Source organism: Ictidomys tridecemlineatus, chromosome 15 (assembly GCF_052094955.1).
Source record: "Ictidomys tridecemlineatus isolate mIctTri1 chromosome 15, mIctTri1.hap1, whole genome shotgun sequence".
Taxonomy (NCBI): domain Eukaryota; kingdom Metazoa; phylum Chordata; class Mammalia; order Rodentia; family Sciuridae; genus Ictidomys; species Ictidomys tridecemlineatus.
Window position 1 is genome coordinate 44,939,581 of NC_135491.1, and position 16,595 is coordinate 44,956,175.

General features: G+C 42.5%; 1 protein-coding gene and 1 pseudogene across 8 annotated transcripts in view; one reads left to right on the forward strand and one right to left on the reverse strand.

The window, feature by feature from the left end:
- Prmt7 (protein arginine methyltransferase 7) overlaps positions 1–16,595 on the forward strand; it is a 35,605-nt gene that overhangs the window by 17,070 nt on the left and 1,940 nt on the right. For 6 of the 8 annotated variants that reach the window (XM_078032572.1, XM_005318350.5, XM_040280071.2 and 3 more), the window contains 10 exons: positions 967–1,079; positions 2,140–2,381; positions 2,573–2,753; positions 7,363–7,490; positions 7,897–8,032; positions 8,981–9,064; positions 9,516–9,563; positions 10,354–10,443; positions 13,594–13,755; positions 14,846–14,920. In XM_078032572.1, coding sequence (XP_077888698.1) covers positions 967–1,079; positions 2,140–2,381; positions 2,573–2,753; positions 7,363–7,490; positions 7,897–8,032; positions 8,981–9,064; positions 9,516–9,563; positions 10,354–10,443; positions 13,594–13,755; positions 14,846–14,920 — 1,259 coding nt within the window. The remainder of the gene's footprint in view (positions 1–966; positions 1,080–2,139; positions 2,382–2,572; positions 2,754–7,362; positions 7,491–7,896; positions 8,033–8,980; positions 9,065–9,515; positions 9,564–10,353; positions 10,444–13,593; positions 13,756–14,845; positions 14,921–16,595) is intronic. The other 2 variants (XM_040280072.2, XM_040280068.2) reach the window with 2 other exon arrangements.
- LOC120888198 (U2 spliceosomal RNA) lies at positions 11,686–11,846 on the reverse strand (annotated as a pseudogene).

The following is a 16,595-nucleotide window of genomic DNA, read 5'->3' on the forward strand; positions in this document are numbered from 1 at the left end:
AGATCCAGTCCAGGCCTGCAGGACTTCAGGCATAAGCTTTCTCTACTACAACCTGCTGAACCATTTTATGTTTCTCTTTTCTAGCATCATCTGTGTGACTTGTCCTCTGTGTAGGGAAGATGAGTGGGCTTTGTCAAATTGTAATTCATGAGTCATTTTAAGTGTTTACAGTTATTTCTCCATGATCAATGGCCCCTTCTAAAGTCTATTTTGTCTCTTGGCTCATTAAAATTTATAATTTTGTAGAAGTAGCATTTCATTATAGAGGTTTAGAAAACAAGAGTTAACAACAACAAAAAACACCCTGTTCTAAAACAGCAGTTATTTAGGAGATTGTTGGGTGGCAAGAAACCAACTTAATTAAGAGGATTTAATGGAAGGAATCTGGGGATTCTAAATCATGAATTACAATTTTGGTGGTTGTAGTCAGACTCCCAGTGAATAAGTCATCAGACAACCTCTCTTGCTTTGGTTTTCTTGCCCTTTTTCAACAGTCTAGAAGTATTTGAAGTACTTGTATTCAGTTTTTTCTTTCCAAATAATTTTGCTAGTAAGATAGAAAAAATTCCACATAGTTGACTGATTTATTTTCAGTTTGGACAATTTGGAACTTTCCCCACCCCCGCTTTTTTCCCCGTCTTTTTGTTTGTGGTTTGAGGGATCAAAATCAGGGTCTCAAATATATTGGGCAAGTGCTCTACCTCTTCAGCTATAGCTCCAGCCTTCTCTAATTGTATTTTTATCAGATTTTCTTTTTGGGTTTTTATTTATATTATTATTATTTTTTTCAAGACTCTCCCCCATTCTTAAACATACAGAAAAGTTGAAAGAACAATGCAGAAAGCACCCATTTTCCTTGAACCTGGATTTGTGAGGTTGCCATTTTTCCATATATATATTTTTGTGTGTGTGTGTGTATGTACTGAACCATTGGGTTCTCTGACACCATTCCCTTTTGTTTTTCAGATGGTGACATGCCATGCCGAGCCAATATCCTGGTCACAGAGCTGTTTGACACAGAACTGATTGGAGAGGGAGCACTACCCTCCTATGAGCATGCACATAGGCATCTTGTACAGGTAGTGGGGTCAGGGCCTTCCTTGGGAGTGTTGTTTTGATTTTAGCCACTGTGCACACAGTGCGCACTACTGCATCTTGTTTAACACAGTTCTTAGTAGCTCTTCATACACCCTGAGGCACCTGTTAATTCTTGGGAGGCATAGTAGTGCTGAGGCAGAGAGACCCTGTGTAGCTGGGCCAGTGTTGCACACCTATAATCCCAATGACTTGGGAGATTGAAGCAGGAGGGTCATAAGTTTGAGGCCCCACTGGGCAATTTGGGGAGATCTTGTCTCAAAGTAAAAATTAAAAAGGGTTGGGGCCAGGGATGTGGCTCAAAGGTAGAGCATTTGCCTGACCTGCATGAGTCCCTGAGTTGAACTCAATCTCCAGCACTGCTAAATAAATAAAGACAAATTTAAAAAGGGAGAATTGGGGATCCCAGCATAGTGCTAGAGTGCCCCTGGGTTCAATCCCCAGTACTGGAAGGAAAAAAGAGAGAGAGATTCTATGTAATTACAAATGAGTATCCTCTTCATTGCCTGATCTCTAGTGCCTTATGTGTAGTTGGATGGTTGAAGTAGAACAGCTAGAGAGAAGGCTAGAGCTACATCCAGCAGGTCAGGTCAGTTGAGGGTGGATGGTTGTCCATTAGACTTTGAAGTAAGGAGGTTCTGGTCCTGGTGCCTGGGGAAGAGTGTGCTGAAAGGATGCTTTTGAGTCCTGGGCTAGAATCACTGCTTGGCAGTAAGACTTAAATTCTGTCTTCCAAGTAAGTCATAGGAGTTCATCAACATGGTGACAATTAAGGTTTATTTTTGAAGTATTTAATAGTACCAGATAGCAAGGAACTTAACTGATTTAAATCATTTTAGGTGTAATTTGTATTCTTTTTGAAATGTAGTTTCTTTTTTTTTTTTCCCCCCTGAGGGCATAAGACTAAAAACAATGCACTATCCTGATAGTGGGAAGGGATTAGATATTACTGAATTAGCCTAATGAACAATAGTGATCAAAATTACTGTGGGTCAGATGCCTGATTTATTGTTGTTCTTTTGTTTTATATTTACATAAACTTAGGAAAATTGTGAAGCTGTGCCCCACAGAGCAACTGTGTATGCGCAGCTGGTAGAGTCCAGAAGGATGTGGTCCTGGAACAAGCTGTTTCCTGTCCGTGTTCAGACCAGTCTTGGAGAGCAGGTCATCATTCCTCCCTCAGAACTGGAGAGATGCCCTGGTGCACCTTCTGTCTATGACATACAGCTGAACCAGGTGTCACCTACTGACTTCACTGTCCTCAGCGATGTGCTGCCTATGTTCAGGTACCAAGGAGCCTCCCTGAGTGAACAGGGCTTTGAGACAGCTGATGAAATTTGGGTCTTTGGAAGTTATTTTTGCTTGGGAAGAAAACCTAGCTGCAACCAAGTATCCTTTTTGATGAGTTCACCATAGAAGCTTAACAATGCAGTGTTGAGATTAAATTATGTTTCAATTCCTGAATATCCTTTCACAGTGTGGACTTCAGCAAACAAGTCAGTAGTTCAGCAGCCTTCTATAGCAGGCAGTTTGAACCTCTGGCATCTGGCCAAGCTCAAGTGGTTCTCTCCTGGTGGGACATTGAAATGGACCCTGAAGGGAAGATCAAGTGCACAATGGCCCCCTTTTGGGCTCATTCAGACCCAAAGGGGCTCCAGGTAAGAGGCACTAGCTGAACACATTTGCATGTAACTCAGGAAACTTGTATACTTTTGTTCATGGGAAAGTAACCCATTGAGCCTTAGATGGTAAGAATTTAGAGACAGAAGGAATGGTCAGCGTTAAGAGTTTTTTCTTTAAAAAAAAAAGCACAGAAAAAAAATAGAAAAGAAGCACAGGGGACTGAGGATGGAGTTCTGGTAGAGTGGGTGCCTAGCTTGACTTGTGGCCCTGGATTCTAGCCCTAATGCTTCAAAAAATAAATGAATAAAAAATTAAAGCACAGACTAGCTATGGTAAGATAGACGTCTTGGGATGAGTTCATGATCATCACCAATAGTCATGGTTTGCAGCACAGAAGTCTTAGTTAGCTTTGCTGCTGTCCTTCATCCTGGCAAAACTATTTTCTTTTTTTTTTTAAAGAGAGGGGGACAGAGAGAGAGAGAGAGAATTTTAATATTTATTTATTTTTTCTTAGTTCTCCGCGGACACAACATCTTTATTTGTATGTGGTGCTGAGGATCGAACCCGGGCCGCACGCACGCCAGGCGAGCGCGCTACCGCTTGAGCAACATCCCCAGCCCCGCAAAACTATTTTCTTGGGATACTTTCCCTCTACCCCAAATAATTCCAGGAGGCAAGGGCTCAGAATGTAATAGAGAACCGCAGACTCACTTTCTGTGTCTTTAAACTCCCATCTTCTATAGCTCAATGGAAAGTGGGTGAAGAATGTGAACTACAAAAAGGAGACAGATTACTTATCAACATGTGATAAGTTGTTTCCCCTCACTCATAGTAAGAAACTACAGCTTTAAACAGCAATGAAAATAAAAACTAAATAAAGTACTGTGAGATGCCATGTTTACCTATTAGTGGATAAATTTGGTGGCACACTTGATGATGAAGCTTAGGGAAAAAGCAGGAAAGTGAACCATCAGAACACCCATTGAGCACAGTGTGGCTTAGTCCTGGTGAAAAGTGATGCCACTTGTAGATATTTGGGCTCTGGTAGATTTGCATATTTGCAGAAAAATGTACATGCCGAATGCTCACCAAAGCCCTAACTTAGTAGAAAAAGAACAACATAAAGACTGCCTGTAAGAACTCCTTGGGTCATTATCCTATATCCTTTCAGTGAATGGGGTAGCTCTCTAGGCACTGATGTGGAACAACCTCCAGGATGGTTTTTTTTTTTTTAAATCAAACAATAGTCTTTATTTTTTCAAGTGCTTTAAGTAATTCCATTGAAAGCTTAAAAGAAGAGGTCTCAGGGAATTCTTGACTAATCTCATCCGCATTTTTTATTTTGTTTTTTTAATTCTGATTTGTTATACATGATGGCAGAATGCAGTTCATTTCATATTACACATATAGAGCACAAATTTTCAAGTCACTAAAATTATACGCAAAGTATTTTCACACCATTCGTGTCTTCATACATGTACTTAGGGAAATGATATCTAACTCATTCCACCATCATTCCTATCCTCTACCTTCTCCTTTCCCCTTCCTCCCCTTTGCCATATCTTCAGATCCTCCATTCCTCCCATGCCCCCTCTACCCCATTGCCATTATGAGTCAGCATCCAGGATGTTTTTTTTTTTTTTTTTTTAAAGAGAGAGAGAGAGAGAATTTTTTTAATATTTATTTTTTAGTTCTCGGCGGACACAACATCTTTGTTGGTATGTGGTGCTGAGGATCGAACCCAGGCCGCACGCATGCCAGGCGAGCGCGCTACCGCTTGAGCCACATCCCCAGCCCCCAGGATGTATTTTTGAGTGAAACAAAAATAAAAATGTTGAGCCAGGCATGTTGGTGCATATCTGTAATCCCAGCAATTTAGGAGGATTCCAAGTTCAAGGCCAGCCTGGGCAACTTAGTGAGACCCTTTCTCAAAATAAAAATTTTTATAAAGGGCTAGGCAGTAGCTCAGTGGTAGAGTGCCCCTAAATTTAATCCCTAGTACTGCAAAAAAAAAAAAAAAAGTAGAATGATTTATGGTATGCCAGCATTGGATATGAGTGTACATGTGGTGAACATAAGGATATCTTTGGAAGAATTCACAGAAATTGGTAACAGTTGTTGTTCCTGAGTGGTGGCTCCTGGAGGTTAGGTGAGGAAAAGAAACATTTTTTTATCATATATCCTTGTATCATTTGAATTGTCTCATGTGCATGAAATGTCTACCCTGCCCACACACTCAACAGAAAATAAACAGTGAAAGGTGTTTTAGGGCCAAGATATAAAACCTTCTCTCTACCTTTGAGCATCTCAGGCACCATCTTTTTGGTGTTACTACTGACTTTTTTTTTTTTTTAAAGGTGGGGGGGGGAGAGAGAGAGAATTTTAATATTTATTTTTTTAGGTTTTGGCGGACACAACATCTTTGTTTGTATGTGGTGCTGAGGATCGAACCTGGGCCACACGCATGCCAGGCAAGCGTACTACCACTTGAGCCACATCCCCAGCCTCTACTACTGACTTTTGTTCCAACTTTCCTCAGTAGCCTTAGTCCTCTGTTGGCTAAGTGCCCACACATGCGCACATCTGTGTAGGCTGGGCTGGTCAGAATTCAATCTTAGAATGTTAAAACTTTATTTGCATATCCTTAGGATTGTTATTGTGTATTTTCTCTTTTAATCTACATATAAGACATGCTAAGTAACCACAGCAATACATAGACTCTGAAAGTTCAGGAACAGGCTTAGTTCCTTGTGTCCAGGAAGCAGTGATGTGATTCTAGTCCTTAGTTCTTCAGACTATGAATCTTGTGTCCTTTCTCTTAAGAGTGGTAACTTTTCAATTGTCTGGAATTTGAAAGCTGCTAATGAATTTCCCTCATGAATTCATGAGACTGCTTTAATCCCATTTAGCCTGTTGTACTTTGGAACAGAGGTTTTGCTACCAGCTTTTTAGCATTAGGATCTGGGGGACTCCCTGTGTGGAGAATGTAGGAAGGACAGGTGATAGGGAGCACCCTAAGAGCCACAAGAGGTAAGGAATGCTTCTCCTGTCATAAGGAATGAATGACAGGTTTAAGAACTTGTTTTATTTTTTTCTCCTTGTTGTTATTGTAGTTTTTCCAGAACATACCTGGTTGGATTTTCATTTTCCAGCCTTTATGTTCAACAGAGATCTTAGATTTTGTTAAATTTGTTAAATTTTTGTTAAGTTTGTTAAATTTGTTAAATTCAAGTCTAGATGGGGTGGGATATGTCCCTGAGAAGTGGGACAAGCCTCAGGCTTCATTTGCTGATGATTAAGCCATGTCCTAGGAGTCTCACAGCATGAAATTTTTCCTAGTTCCTAAGAATGACAGAATGGACAGGCATCATCATGGTGGAGCCAAGCATCCAGTTTTTAGGGAATTCTTTTTGTTTGTTTGTTTGTTTTGTTTTTTTAAACAACACTATTGCATTCGTTTTTGAAAAGAGATTATAAATCTGATTTTATAAAATAAAAGTCCACTTGTGGTCCCAAAATAATTACCTTTTTTGATCTCTTTCCAAATGTGGATATTTGTTGATGCTTAACCTATCTGTGTTATAGCCATGTACATTGACACATCTGTAATCCCAGTGACTCAGGAGACCGAGGCAACTCAGTAAAAACCTGTTTTAAAATTAAAAAGTCTCAGGCAGTAGCAGAGCACCTGCTTAGCACGAGTAAGTTGCAGAATCTAACATTTTACTGTTAAATACCTCAACATGCATCTCCTAAGAATAAAATCTTCAACAGAAGCAAAATACCATTATTGCTCTTAAGAAAACTAATAGTAGCCAGGAACAATGATGCACACCTATAATCCCAGCAGCTTGGGCGGCTGAAACAGTAGGATAACGAGTTCAAAGCCAGCCTCAACAAAAGGGAAGCACTAAGCAGCTCAGTGAGACCTGCCTCTAAATAAAATACAAAATAGGGCTGGGGATATGGCTCAGTGGTTGAGAGCCCGTGAGTTCAAACCCCAGTACCACCCAGAAAAGAAAACTAATAGTAATTCCTTGATAACTTCTAATATATATGATTCAAAATAAATTTTCCTTGTCACCAAATGTCTTCAGTAGTTTTTGTTTTTTCCCAATCCAGGATCCAGTTAGGTTTTATGTAATACATTTGACCTTTTTTGGGTTTTGAAGTCACTTAGAAGACAAAGGAAATTGTGAGTATGTTAAACCCTGTAGAATAGAAATGCCATGGGACTTTTCAGGGCAGGGTCTGTTACATACCAATAGGTAAAACCTTGTTTGGGAGTCAGGAAATTTTTCCCTCAAATAAAATATGACATAGCCCAGCAGATTAAAGAGAACACTGACACTACTCTGTGGGTAGGGACTGAAATCTGTACTTTTCTTTTCTCCTGAGCCACTCTGGAGACTACTACCCATGGCCGCATTGTATCTTCCTAAAACCAGCAGGGTTGCAACAAGCTTTTGTGCCACTGGATTCTCTGATTTGAGAATTTTTTTCTTTATCTCTTTGGCCACAGTAGCCAGCTATAGTCTGTACCATGTCTCCCTGCAAACTGATATTTGGCCTGGCTTTTAGCCTCTGGATTAGAAGCTGCTTTTGTTGCAGCTTGGTGACAGCTGGCTCTGTTCCTCATTTCAGTGGCGGGATCATTGGATGCAGTGTGTGTACTTCCTGCCACAAGAGGAACCTATTGTACAGGGCACAACCCACTGCCTGGTAGCCCACCATGATGACTACTGTGTATGGTACAGCCTTCAGAAGACCAGGTAGGCCTACAGGTTGTGGAGGTAGAGGACTGGGCTTGTAGACTGCATATTGATATAAATTCCTCATGAAGATACCCTATAGAGATGTGAGTGTGCAGCTTTGTTTCTAAACAGAATAAGAACAAAGGTTTGTGGCTGTGTCAGAGACCATTTGGGTATACTCAGAAGAGTCTTTCATGGTTTGCTAGACTCCATTTAATCCTATTTTATATAAAAAGTCTGCAATCAGAGGGCCCTGTAACCTCCAGTGCCTACTCAAGAGCCATTGTTCAGACTCATACCCTATAGAGAGACCCTTAGGGCCCAGGTCAAATTCCTCTGGGCAGGTTCCTATGCCGTGCCTACTCGCTCTCTGGCATCTAGCAGGTTATGTTCATCACCTGTCTCTGTTCATTTTCTCGTTTAGCCCTGAAGAAAATGGGAGAGTCCACCAATTGCGCCCTGTCTGTGACTGCCAAGCTCACCTGCTCTGGAATCGACCTCGATTTGGAGAGATCAATGATCAGGATAGAACTGATCAGTATGCCCAGGCATTGAGGACTGTGAGTGTCTGACCCTTTGGGTCCCATAGACTCCAGCATTCTGCTTATGATTTACTAATCTTGTTTTCTGTGTTCCCTCATCTGTAAGTGGCTTCTGCTGGCTCCATCTGGGGTGGGTACTAGAAAGCCAGAGAACTTACTCTGGACTTCCAAAGGACTTGCTGTCTGTTCCTGTGAGAGTTCCTCTGAGAACAACAACAAGTTATCCCCAGCCTATATCTTTCCTGCTGAACACCTTTGCTTTTGTGGCCACCAGCCATCAGTGTGGGTGAACCCAGTGACATTAGCCACCTATCTTTTCATCTGTTGCTACTTTCTAAAATCTTCTAAAATGTGAATTTGACCATGGAACTTCCTGTACTGAAAACCTATGTTGCTGCTGCCTATAGAGGGCACTTAGACTGGGGACCCCAGATGGAGTTTAAAGGGGACCTCTTGGACCCCTTGAAGTTATATACAGAAATCCATGTGCATGGGTACACATGCATGCCTTTTTCAGTGAAAGAAAGGATCCAAGCTGTCCTGAATTCCTCAGCAAGGAATCTGATCTATAGAGGTACCTCTGCCTTTGGGGAGTCACTTGAGAATACATGGGTCAGATTGAGAAGAAAGTTATCATTGAAGACTGGAGGTGACTTCCTGCAAGTGGGACAGGCCCTCAGTCAGGTCTGCTAGGTGGGTTGAGGAGCATCTTTCCAGGCAGTGGGCACAAATGGGGAGATGTAAGCAAAGGTGGGGGCTGGTTATTGCATAGACCCTGGAGACAGACATGACAGCATGGGGACCCAAGAGGATCCAACTTAGCAGTGGGGAAAATTCAATGAAATCAATTTTTATTATCAGACCTTGTACATGGGATTGGGAAAAGGGAAGCCTTTCTCTTATGTTGCCAGTAGGAATCTCCTAAAAAACTAAGAAAACTTTGTTCTCAGTGTTCTTTTCCTGCAGGTGCTGACCCCAGACAGCGTTTGCCTGTGTGTCAGTGATGGCAGTCTGCTCTCCATGCTGGCCTATTTCCTCGGGGCAGAGCAGGTACTGGACATGTGTCTTTCTCTTGGCTTCCTAAGGTTGAATCTTTCCTCTTTCTCCTTTTTAATTTCATTTATTTTTATTTACTTTTCTTTTTTGTTTTGCTGTTTTTCATTATTAAAAGTTCATTGAGTTAGGGCATTGTGTGATTCATGTACACAATTCTGTAATCAAAGCTCTTTGCAAGTGCAGGTGTGTAGAGTGTGGTTGGTTTAGGAGCTGAGGGATTTTCCTGCAAGTCAGGCTGTAACAACTGCCATGAAAATGCTGCTCAGAGTTCTGAGTTGGCCAGCTTGCCAGGGTCAGTGCCCAAAGTAGGTGCTGTCCCAGGTAGGTGGTCAATACAGAGTTATTTGAGTGAGGTCTTCTTCCCTGGAATAGTTTTGTCATTTTTTCATCCTGGATTTCCTCCTCTGCTAGTGCATCTCTGGTAACTCATAGCTGTTCTCTCTAGGTATTTACAATTGAGAGTTCAGCAGCTTCCCATAAACTGATGAAAAAAGTAAGTTATGATTGTTGTTACTGAATTAACAAGGGGACCTTTGGGGTTTTCTTTCCTGAGTATTGGATGGGTCTTTACAGCAACATTGGTACCAAAGAGATGAGAGAAAAGTAGTTGCTGCATTGAGAGCCTTTTTTTGTGTGTGGCCAGAGAGCTGGCCTGAACATTTTCTGAGATTAGCATCAAAGTAGAAGCAAACATTTGGACTCTGCTTTGGGGTTTGTGGATGAAGAAGTTTAGGCTTTTTTCCTCACTTCACATAAAACTAAGAAAACTAAAATCCCTTCAGCTCTACAACTGAGTGATTTGTGCTCAGTAACTGCCTTCACCTTGACTAGAGATGCCATTTCTCTCCCTGGCAGTGATTGATTTCCTTTCCAAAGGATAACCTGCCTCCACCAGAACTGCAAGCCTGTTGCTGGATCCTGCCATGTGCCTGTAAGAAAAATGTCTGTTTCTAGCACAGAATTTGCTCATAACTTCATTCTTGGTCTGTAGGAGGCCTCTTGAGAGGGCCTCACAAAATAGATAAAAGAGTTGTCCTCCAGAGACATTTGGCCAGAAAACTCAAAGCAGAGAAGACAACTTGAAGAAGTGTTTTTTTGTTTTTAATTTTTGCCATGTTGGGGATTGAACCCAGGGCCTCACACCAGGCAAGTGCTCTACCACTGAGCTACACCCCAGACTGAGTTTTTTTGTTATTGTTGTCGTCGTTTTCTTTTTTCTTTTCCTGGACCAAAATAGTATTTATATTTGTTTTCTTTCTAATTATATTTGTTTTCTTTCTAAGATCTTCAAGGCTAACCACTTGGAAAATAAAATTAATATCATTGAGAAACGACCTGAGTTACTAACGACTGCAGACTTGGAGGGTAAGAAGGTGAGGAACAGGAACTGCGGTCACACTGGGGCCCTGTAAGGTTGGATAGCACAACACTGAGGTAGCTCAGCTCTACCCTGTCCTGTAGGCCTCATGGTGTCCCCCATGTAGCTTACCAGCTGAGACCTGGCCACTGTGAAGGGCATGGTGGGTATTTGTACAGAGGCCCCACAAGTACACAACTGCACTCCTCAGGTGAGGACAGTGCAGCCTGCAGGGGTTAAAGGAGCAGAGTGTTCCCTCTCTCTTTCTTTGATAGCACTCTCTTCTTCCCTTCTTCTTGCTCCTGTCCTCCCACTGTAGTTCTTCTAGCTCCTGGAGCTGCTACCACCAGCAGTCTCAGGGTTACTAAATATGGTCTGTCTTTAGGCTGTGGCCCTTGGGCCCATGTTACCTGGTGGACCTCCTCTTTACTTTTAAGAGACCACTTGTCCCAGTTTTTCTTTGCTCTTACCTTCTGGCTGCTCATTCTTAGTCTCCTTCATAGTTACTCTCTTCACTTTGATCCTCACTTCATGCTCTTTTCCATACTCAGTCTGTCCCTTTATCCCTTCTTGCCCCCTCTGCTGCATCTCTTCTCCAGGTATTGACTTCCTTTCCCATATGTGAACCCAGTAATCCTGAAAGTCAGTCTTCACTGTAGGTAGGCTCTTTATCTTTTTTGGATTCAAATCTCTTATGTTTTGACTGCCAACCCACAAGCTTTCCTTGAATATCCCGTAAGCTGAATTCATCCAAAGCATAACCTATCATCCTTTGTCTTTTCTGCTAATCTTTCTTTTTGATAACAGCTTTATTGAGATGTAATTGACATACTATAAAACTAACCCATTTTGAAGTATACAATTTAATGGTTTTTAGTAAATGTGGAGAGTTTATACAGCTGTCACCCAATCCCGTTTTAGAACATTTCTCCCCAGATCCTCTGGATCCTGTTGGGATTACAGGTGTACGCCACCACACCTAGCTAAAAATTATGTTCAATTTTTTTAAGAAACTGATAAAGCTGTTGTCTAAAGTGGCTACACCATGTGTTCCCCTTAGTGTCTTCACCAATACTTGGTATTATTTCTTTTTTAGTATAATCATTTTAATGGGTGTGCAGTGACAGTGCAATTTTAATTTATCTTTTCATGTGTTTATTAGCTGTTTATATATTTGGTGAAATGTCTGTTCATGTTTTTTGCCCATTTTACTATCATGCCTTTTTATTTCTTGTTTCATATTTTTTAATATCCCTGAAGGGGATGCACTGTTTGTGGAGGTGCTGCAATACCAGGTTGATGTGTGGTGTAGACAGAGCAAGATCCTATTCCATCTCCCTGCTCCAAAAATCCATTTAATGTATTGTCCTATAAGAATAGATACTACACTTGATCTTAGCTGAAAGGCTAAAAAGTGATCATCATGCCTTTTTAAAAATAATAGTTTTATTGAGATATAATTCACTTGCTATATAGTTAGTTCACAGTGTGCAATTCATTGATTTCAGTATATTCTTAAGGTTGTGGAACTATCACCACATCAACTTTAAAATATTTTTGTACCCTAAAAGACTCTGTTCCCATTATTGGTCGTTCCTCATTTGCCCCCAATCTTCCCAGCACTAGGCAACTACTTTCCCTGTGAATGTGCCACTTATACATTTTATGTAAATGGAATCATACAGTATAAAAGATCATCCATGTTCTGGCAGGGGCTGTAGCTCAGTGGCAGAGCACTTGCATAACGTGTGAGGGACTGGGTTCAAGCTTTAGTACCACATAAAAATAAACAAAGGCATTCTGTCCATCTATAACAACATTCTCAGGCACACAAAAATAAAATAAAATAAAAAAGATCATCCATGTTGTATCTAAATATGAATCTCATCTTTTTGTTGCTGAGTAAGCTACTATTATATGAATATACCACATTTTATTTATCCATTTATCAGTTAATAGACATTAATGCTGTTTGTACTTTTTGGCTGTTGTGACTAGTGCTGCTATGAACATTCAGATACAAATTGCCCTTTCTTCCCCTGTAGATGAGGGTTTAGAAGATAATTAAATATGTAAACCATTTGTGTGACACACTAGCCAGATTGGATGTCCTTACTGAATCAAAGTGATGAGAGCAGGCATTTATGCCTTTTTTCCTGCTGTTGGGTGCAGAGGAAAGAGGCAGTCAGGTACCCAGGGCCAACCCTGTTCTGGTATCAGTGTTTGCTGCTGAGTGTAACCTGATGCCTGTTCAGAGGGCCCCCAACCTGGAGAGTCTCATTGGCCTCTGCACATGCTGCTTCTCCCTTTCTGCACACCTGCCTCCTGACCTGGATATTGCAACACCCACCCAAGTCACCTCCTGTCCTCAGCTCCACCTATAGACCTCTCCCCACAATACTTTATGCTCCTCAGAGGATCTTTTAAAATACAGTCCTTATTTCAAATTCCTGGTTAAAACTTTTGGTGATCCCTCATGCCTCTAGGACAAGTTCTGGGCCCCCTTAACTGGTCATCAATTGCCTCTGGGTGATCTGTCTTCTGTCCATGTCTCGGGCCCCCCCTTACCATCCTGCCATCTATCTTGTCCTGAGGAGCTCCTTGAAGGCCTTGTTACCACTTGGGGTCTTGCTTGGCCTCTGCCTCTCCCTTTGCCTGGAATCTCTCTCCCCTTCCTTGATTTTCTGATTCCTGGTCATGCATTTGTTTGTTTACTCAGCAAATGTTTACTGAACATCTGCTCCTGCCAGGCCTCGTGCTGTGGATCTCATGTGATACTTGAACCTAGTGGGGGCAGCAGAGTTCAAGCAGCACTGATCAACTGTGGTACAGCTTTGAGTGAGGATTGGCAGGATGCCATTCTGGAAGCTCTTTCTGGTGCTGTTACCTCTGAAGCCCCTGTATGCACCTACCCCTTCCTTGCTTTTGTCAGATGCAGACAGTATCCACCTTGTCTCCATCACTCTCTACTCTGGGCTCCTGAGAGCAGGACTCATATCTTTCTCATTTGTGTCTTCAGGGCAGGTAACAGACCTGGTGTAGCTATTCATTGACTGAGTGAATGAATGAACAGCCCATTACTTCTAAGTTTCTGTGAAACTGGTGACCTGCCCTTTACTTGTCTGCACTTTTGATACCAGGGACCTGCTTCTGCTCTGTTTCCCAGGTCTCCCTACTTCTGGGTGAGCCCTTCTTCACCACCAGCCTGCTGCCGTGGCACAACCTGTACTTCTGGTATGTCCGGACCGCTGTGGACCAGCACCTAAAGCCTGGTGCTGTGGTGATGCCCCAGGCTGCCTCACTGCACGCTATGGTCGTGGAGTTCAGGGTAGGCAACCCAGAGAGCTTTGCAAAAAAACAAAAGCAGGAGAAGGGTGGCGAATCTGATTTTTTGCAGAGACCTTGGGTGCAGATGGAACAACTTAGGCCTTGATGACTTGGGCTTTTCTTTTCGTATCAGTGCACCACAGGGCTGAATAGGAGAAGCTTGCCATTTTAGAAAGCAGTAATTTGACATATGAAATGGAAATGGCTGTGTGTTGTCATTTCACAATTGTGGCTTATCAGAATAATTAAAAAATATAAATTAAGTGTTTCAGAAGACAAGCTGTGCTGCTTGCTCTGCTCTCATTAAGAGCGGAGGCTCGGTTGTTAAAGCATTCTGAGATGGGGAGTCAGCTTCTTTATGCAAGAAGAAATTGAAAAGCTTCATTTTAATTTTCTCATCAAAGCAGAACCACAGTCACAGTCATTTTGGGAAAGGCATTTTTTATTAAAAGGATTTTGAAATGCTTTTAACCTGAATAGTAGAATGAATAGCATTTGATATTTCTTTTATAAGAATAGCTCTGTCTGTTGGTAGCTTTGTGGTCCATCACTTAATTTCTGGACATTTCTTCTGTATTTTTTACCTGATAAAATTTTCAGGTGAATTCTGGTTCTCATGGCCAAAGAAGAGCTATAGAGAAGGATGCATATCCCTAGGTTATATGTACCAGGAAGCAGAGGACAGAGATGGAATATCAGAGTGGACCTTTTCCTTGCCATCATTCTTGTGTTTTGCTTACGACACTGAGCCTTGGAGAAATGCTTTACTTGGAGAGTTAAAAAAAAAAAAAATGCCAGGATGGTCTGGACAGGAAGTGCCAAACTGTAGCCCGGTAGCTCTGACTGGTTGTTCCATAGAGGAAAGAATGTAGTATCATAGAAGTTTACAGATTCCCAGTCAAGTCTTAACTGAAACTGCCCTGGCTCTTTGGTCTCTTTGTCCCTTCAGGCTTGGGAAATCTGTCCCAAGTATGCAGCAGGAACAGTAAGATTTGCCTCTGTTTTTGCTGGCCTCTTGACCCTTCTGTACTTGTCATCACATTTCTCTGTGGCTCTGGTTAGCTATAGACAGGTCTATACTTTGCTCACAGGACCTGTGGCGGATCCGGAGCCCCTGTGGTGACTGTGAAGGCTTTGATGTGCACATCATGGATGACATGATTAAGGTAAGTATGGCACTGTCCAACTCATCCTTTCCACATGGCCCCAGTCCTGGCTTGGGTGGCAGAGGAGTGTGCAGAGAGCTTTTCTCTTTCGGGCAGAAGTCACATGTGCTGCCTGTTCTTGGCCCTGTGCTACAACCTCTGATTCAAAATCTTGGGCCAGGGTCTATATGTACATCACCACACCATTGAAACTGTTCCTACTAATGTCAACAGCTTGTTTCTGTTGGGGCAGCCTTCCTGCAAGGCAGTTGGGTAACTTGTGGCATTTTCATTTGGGGGTTACTTTCTAGGGGAGAGCGCTTGAGCATGGGGAGCGTGTGCAAGGAGGTCCATCCTGCAGTGTTGTGAAGTGTAGCCCTGTGGTGTGTATATTGTACTTTTGTACTTTCCCAGTGCAGTGTATAGTAGATGTTGGCAACACCCTGAATGTCCAACAGTGGTGGGTGACCACCAGGGTCTGTCATGACAACCACACTGGTATGTGTCTCTGTGAAGTTTGATCTGAAGAGTTGTGACATGTTTACACATCCACACAAGGATGTCATGGTCCTATTTTTATGATTAAAAAATTCACATTTACGTACAGAGAGAAGAAGGTGAAATAGTGGGCACTGCTGTGTTAGCTGTGCAATCAGAGAGTGGAGACCTTCCCCCCTTGTGCTTATCTTTCAGTTAACATTTTTGTATGTGAACATGGATTGCTGTATAAACATATTTTAAGCAAATAAATCCTGTGGGTATTTTCCATTTATATCTCACCTTCCCTTCCCTAGAAGTCTACTGATTATCCATGCTTCTAGAAATTTCATTTTTAATAAATCTCCTTTGTGCCAAGAAACTGCATGCATAATCTCTGGATCCCTCTGCTGTCTCTGGTTACTCCTGAGATTCCTTCCTAAGCACCCACCACCCTGCCTGTCATCTGAAGTGTCACATATTCTGTGTCTTGCTTTGGTCCCTGCTCCTGATTCTGCCTACCTGTGCTGTCCCCTGTCCCCTTTGTAGCTGATAAGGCTCTGCCACTCTGGTGTCTGGTCAGTATCTGCCTCCCTCCCCACCTTCTCTGATTGGAATTTAACCTTTATTTTTTATTTATTTGTTTTTTATGTGGGGCTAAGGATCAAACCCAGTGCCTCACCTATGCTAAGCAAGTGCTCTACCACTGAGCTGCAACTCCAGCCTAGTGTCTGTGTCTCTCTCTTGCATGCAGACCAGATAGCTGAGAGTGGCAGACATCTCCATTAGACTTGTACTGCCCCAGCCCCAGTGCATCTGCCCTTCTGCCCTCAGCCCAGCGCCTTCCAGTGCTCCTACCTAAGACCTGGCATCTCTTCAGGGACATCTTCCTTCCCAACTTGCAGTTGTTTGTTTGATTCCTAGGGAGCCTCCAATCCATTTTTTTCGCCATACTGCTGTAGATTCTGTCAGGGCCCCTTTGGGCTACAGCTTCCTCTACCTGGAGCCCATGTAGATCCTGAAGCTGGCCATGTTCCCTCTCTGGGAAAGGCCTGTCCCCAAGCCCTCCAAAGTAACCTGGGGCTGCTCCTGCCTCCTTTCCCTGCTTGGTTCTTGTTCAGCCATCCCCTCTCCTGACCATGCTCCTATTTGAGTTATCTCCTCCAGACAGTTTCCCTGTCCCACTTCTGTCCACCCCAGCACCACTCCCACCCAGATG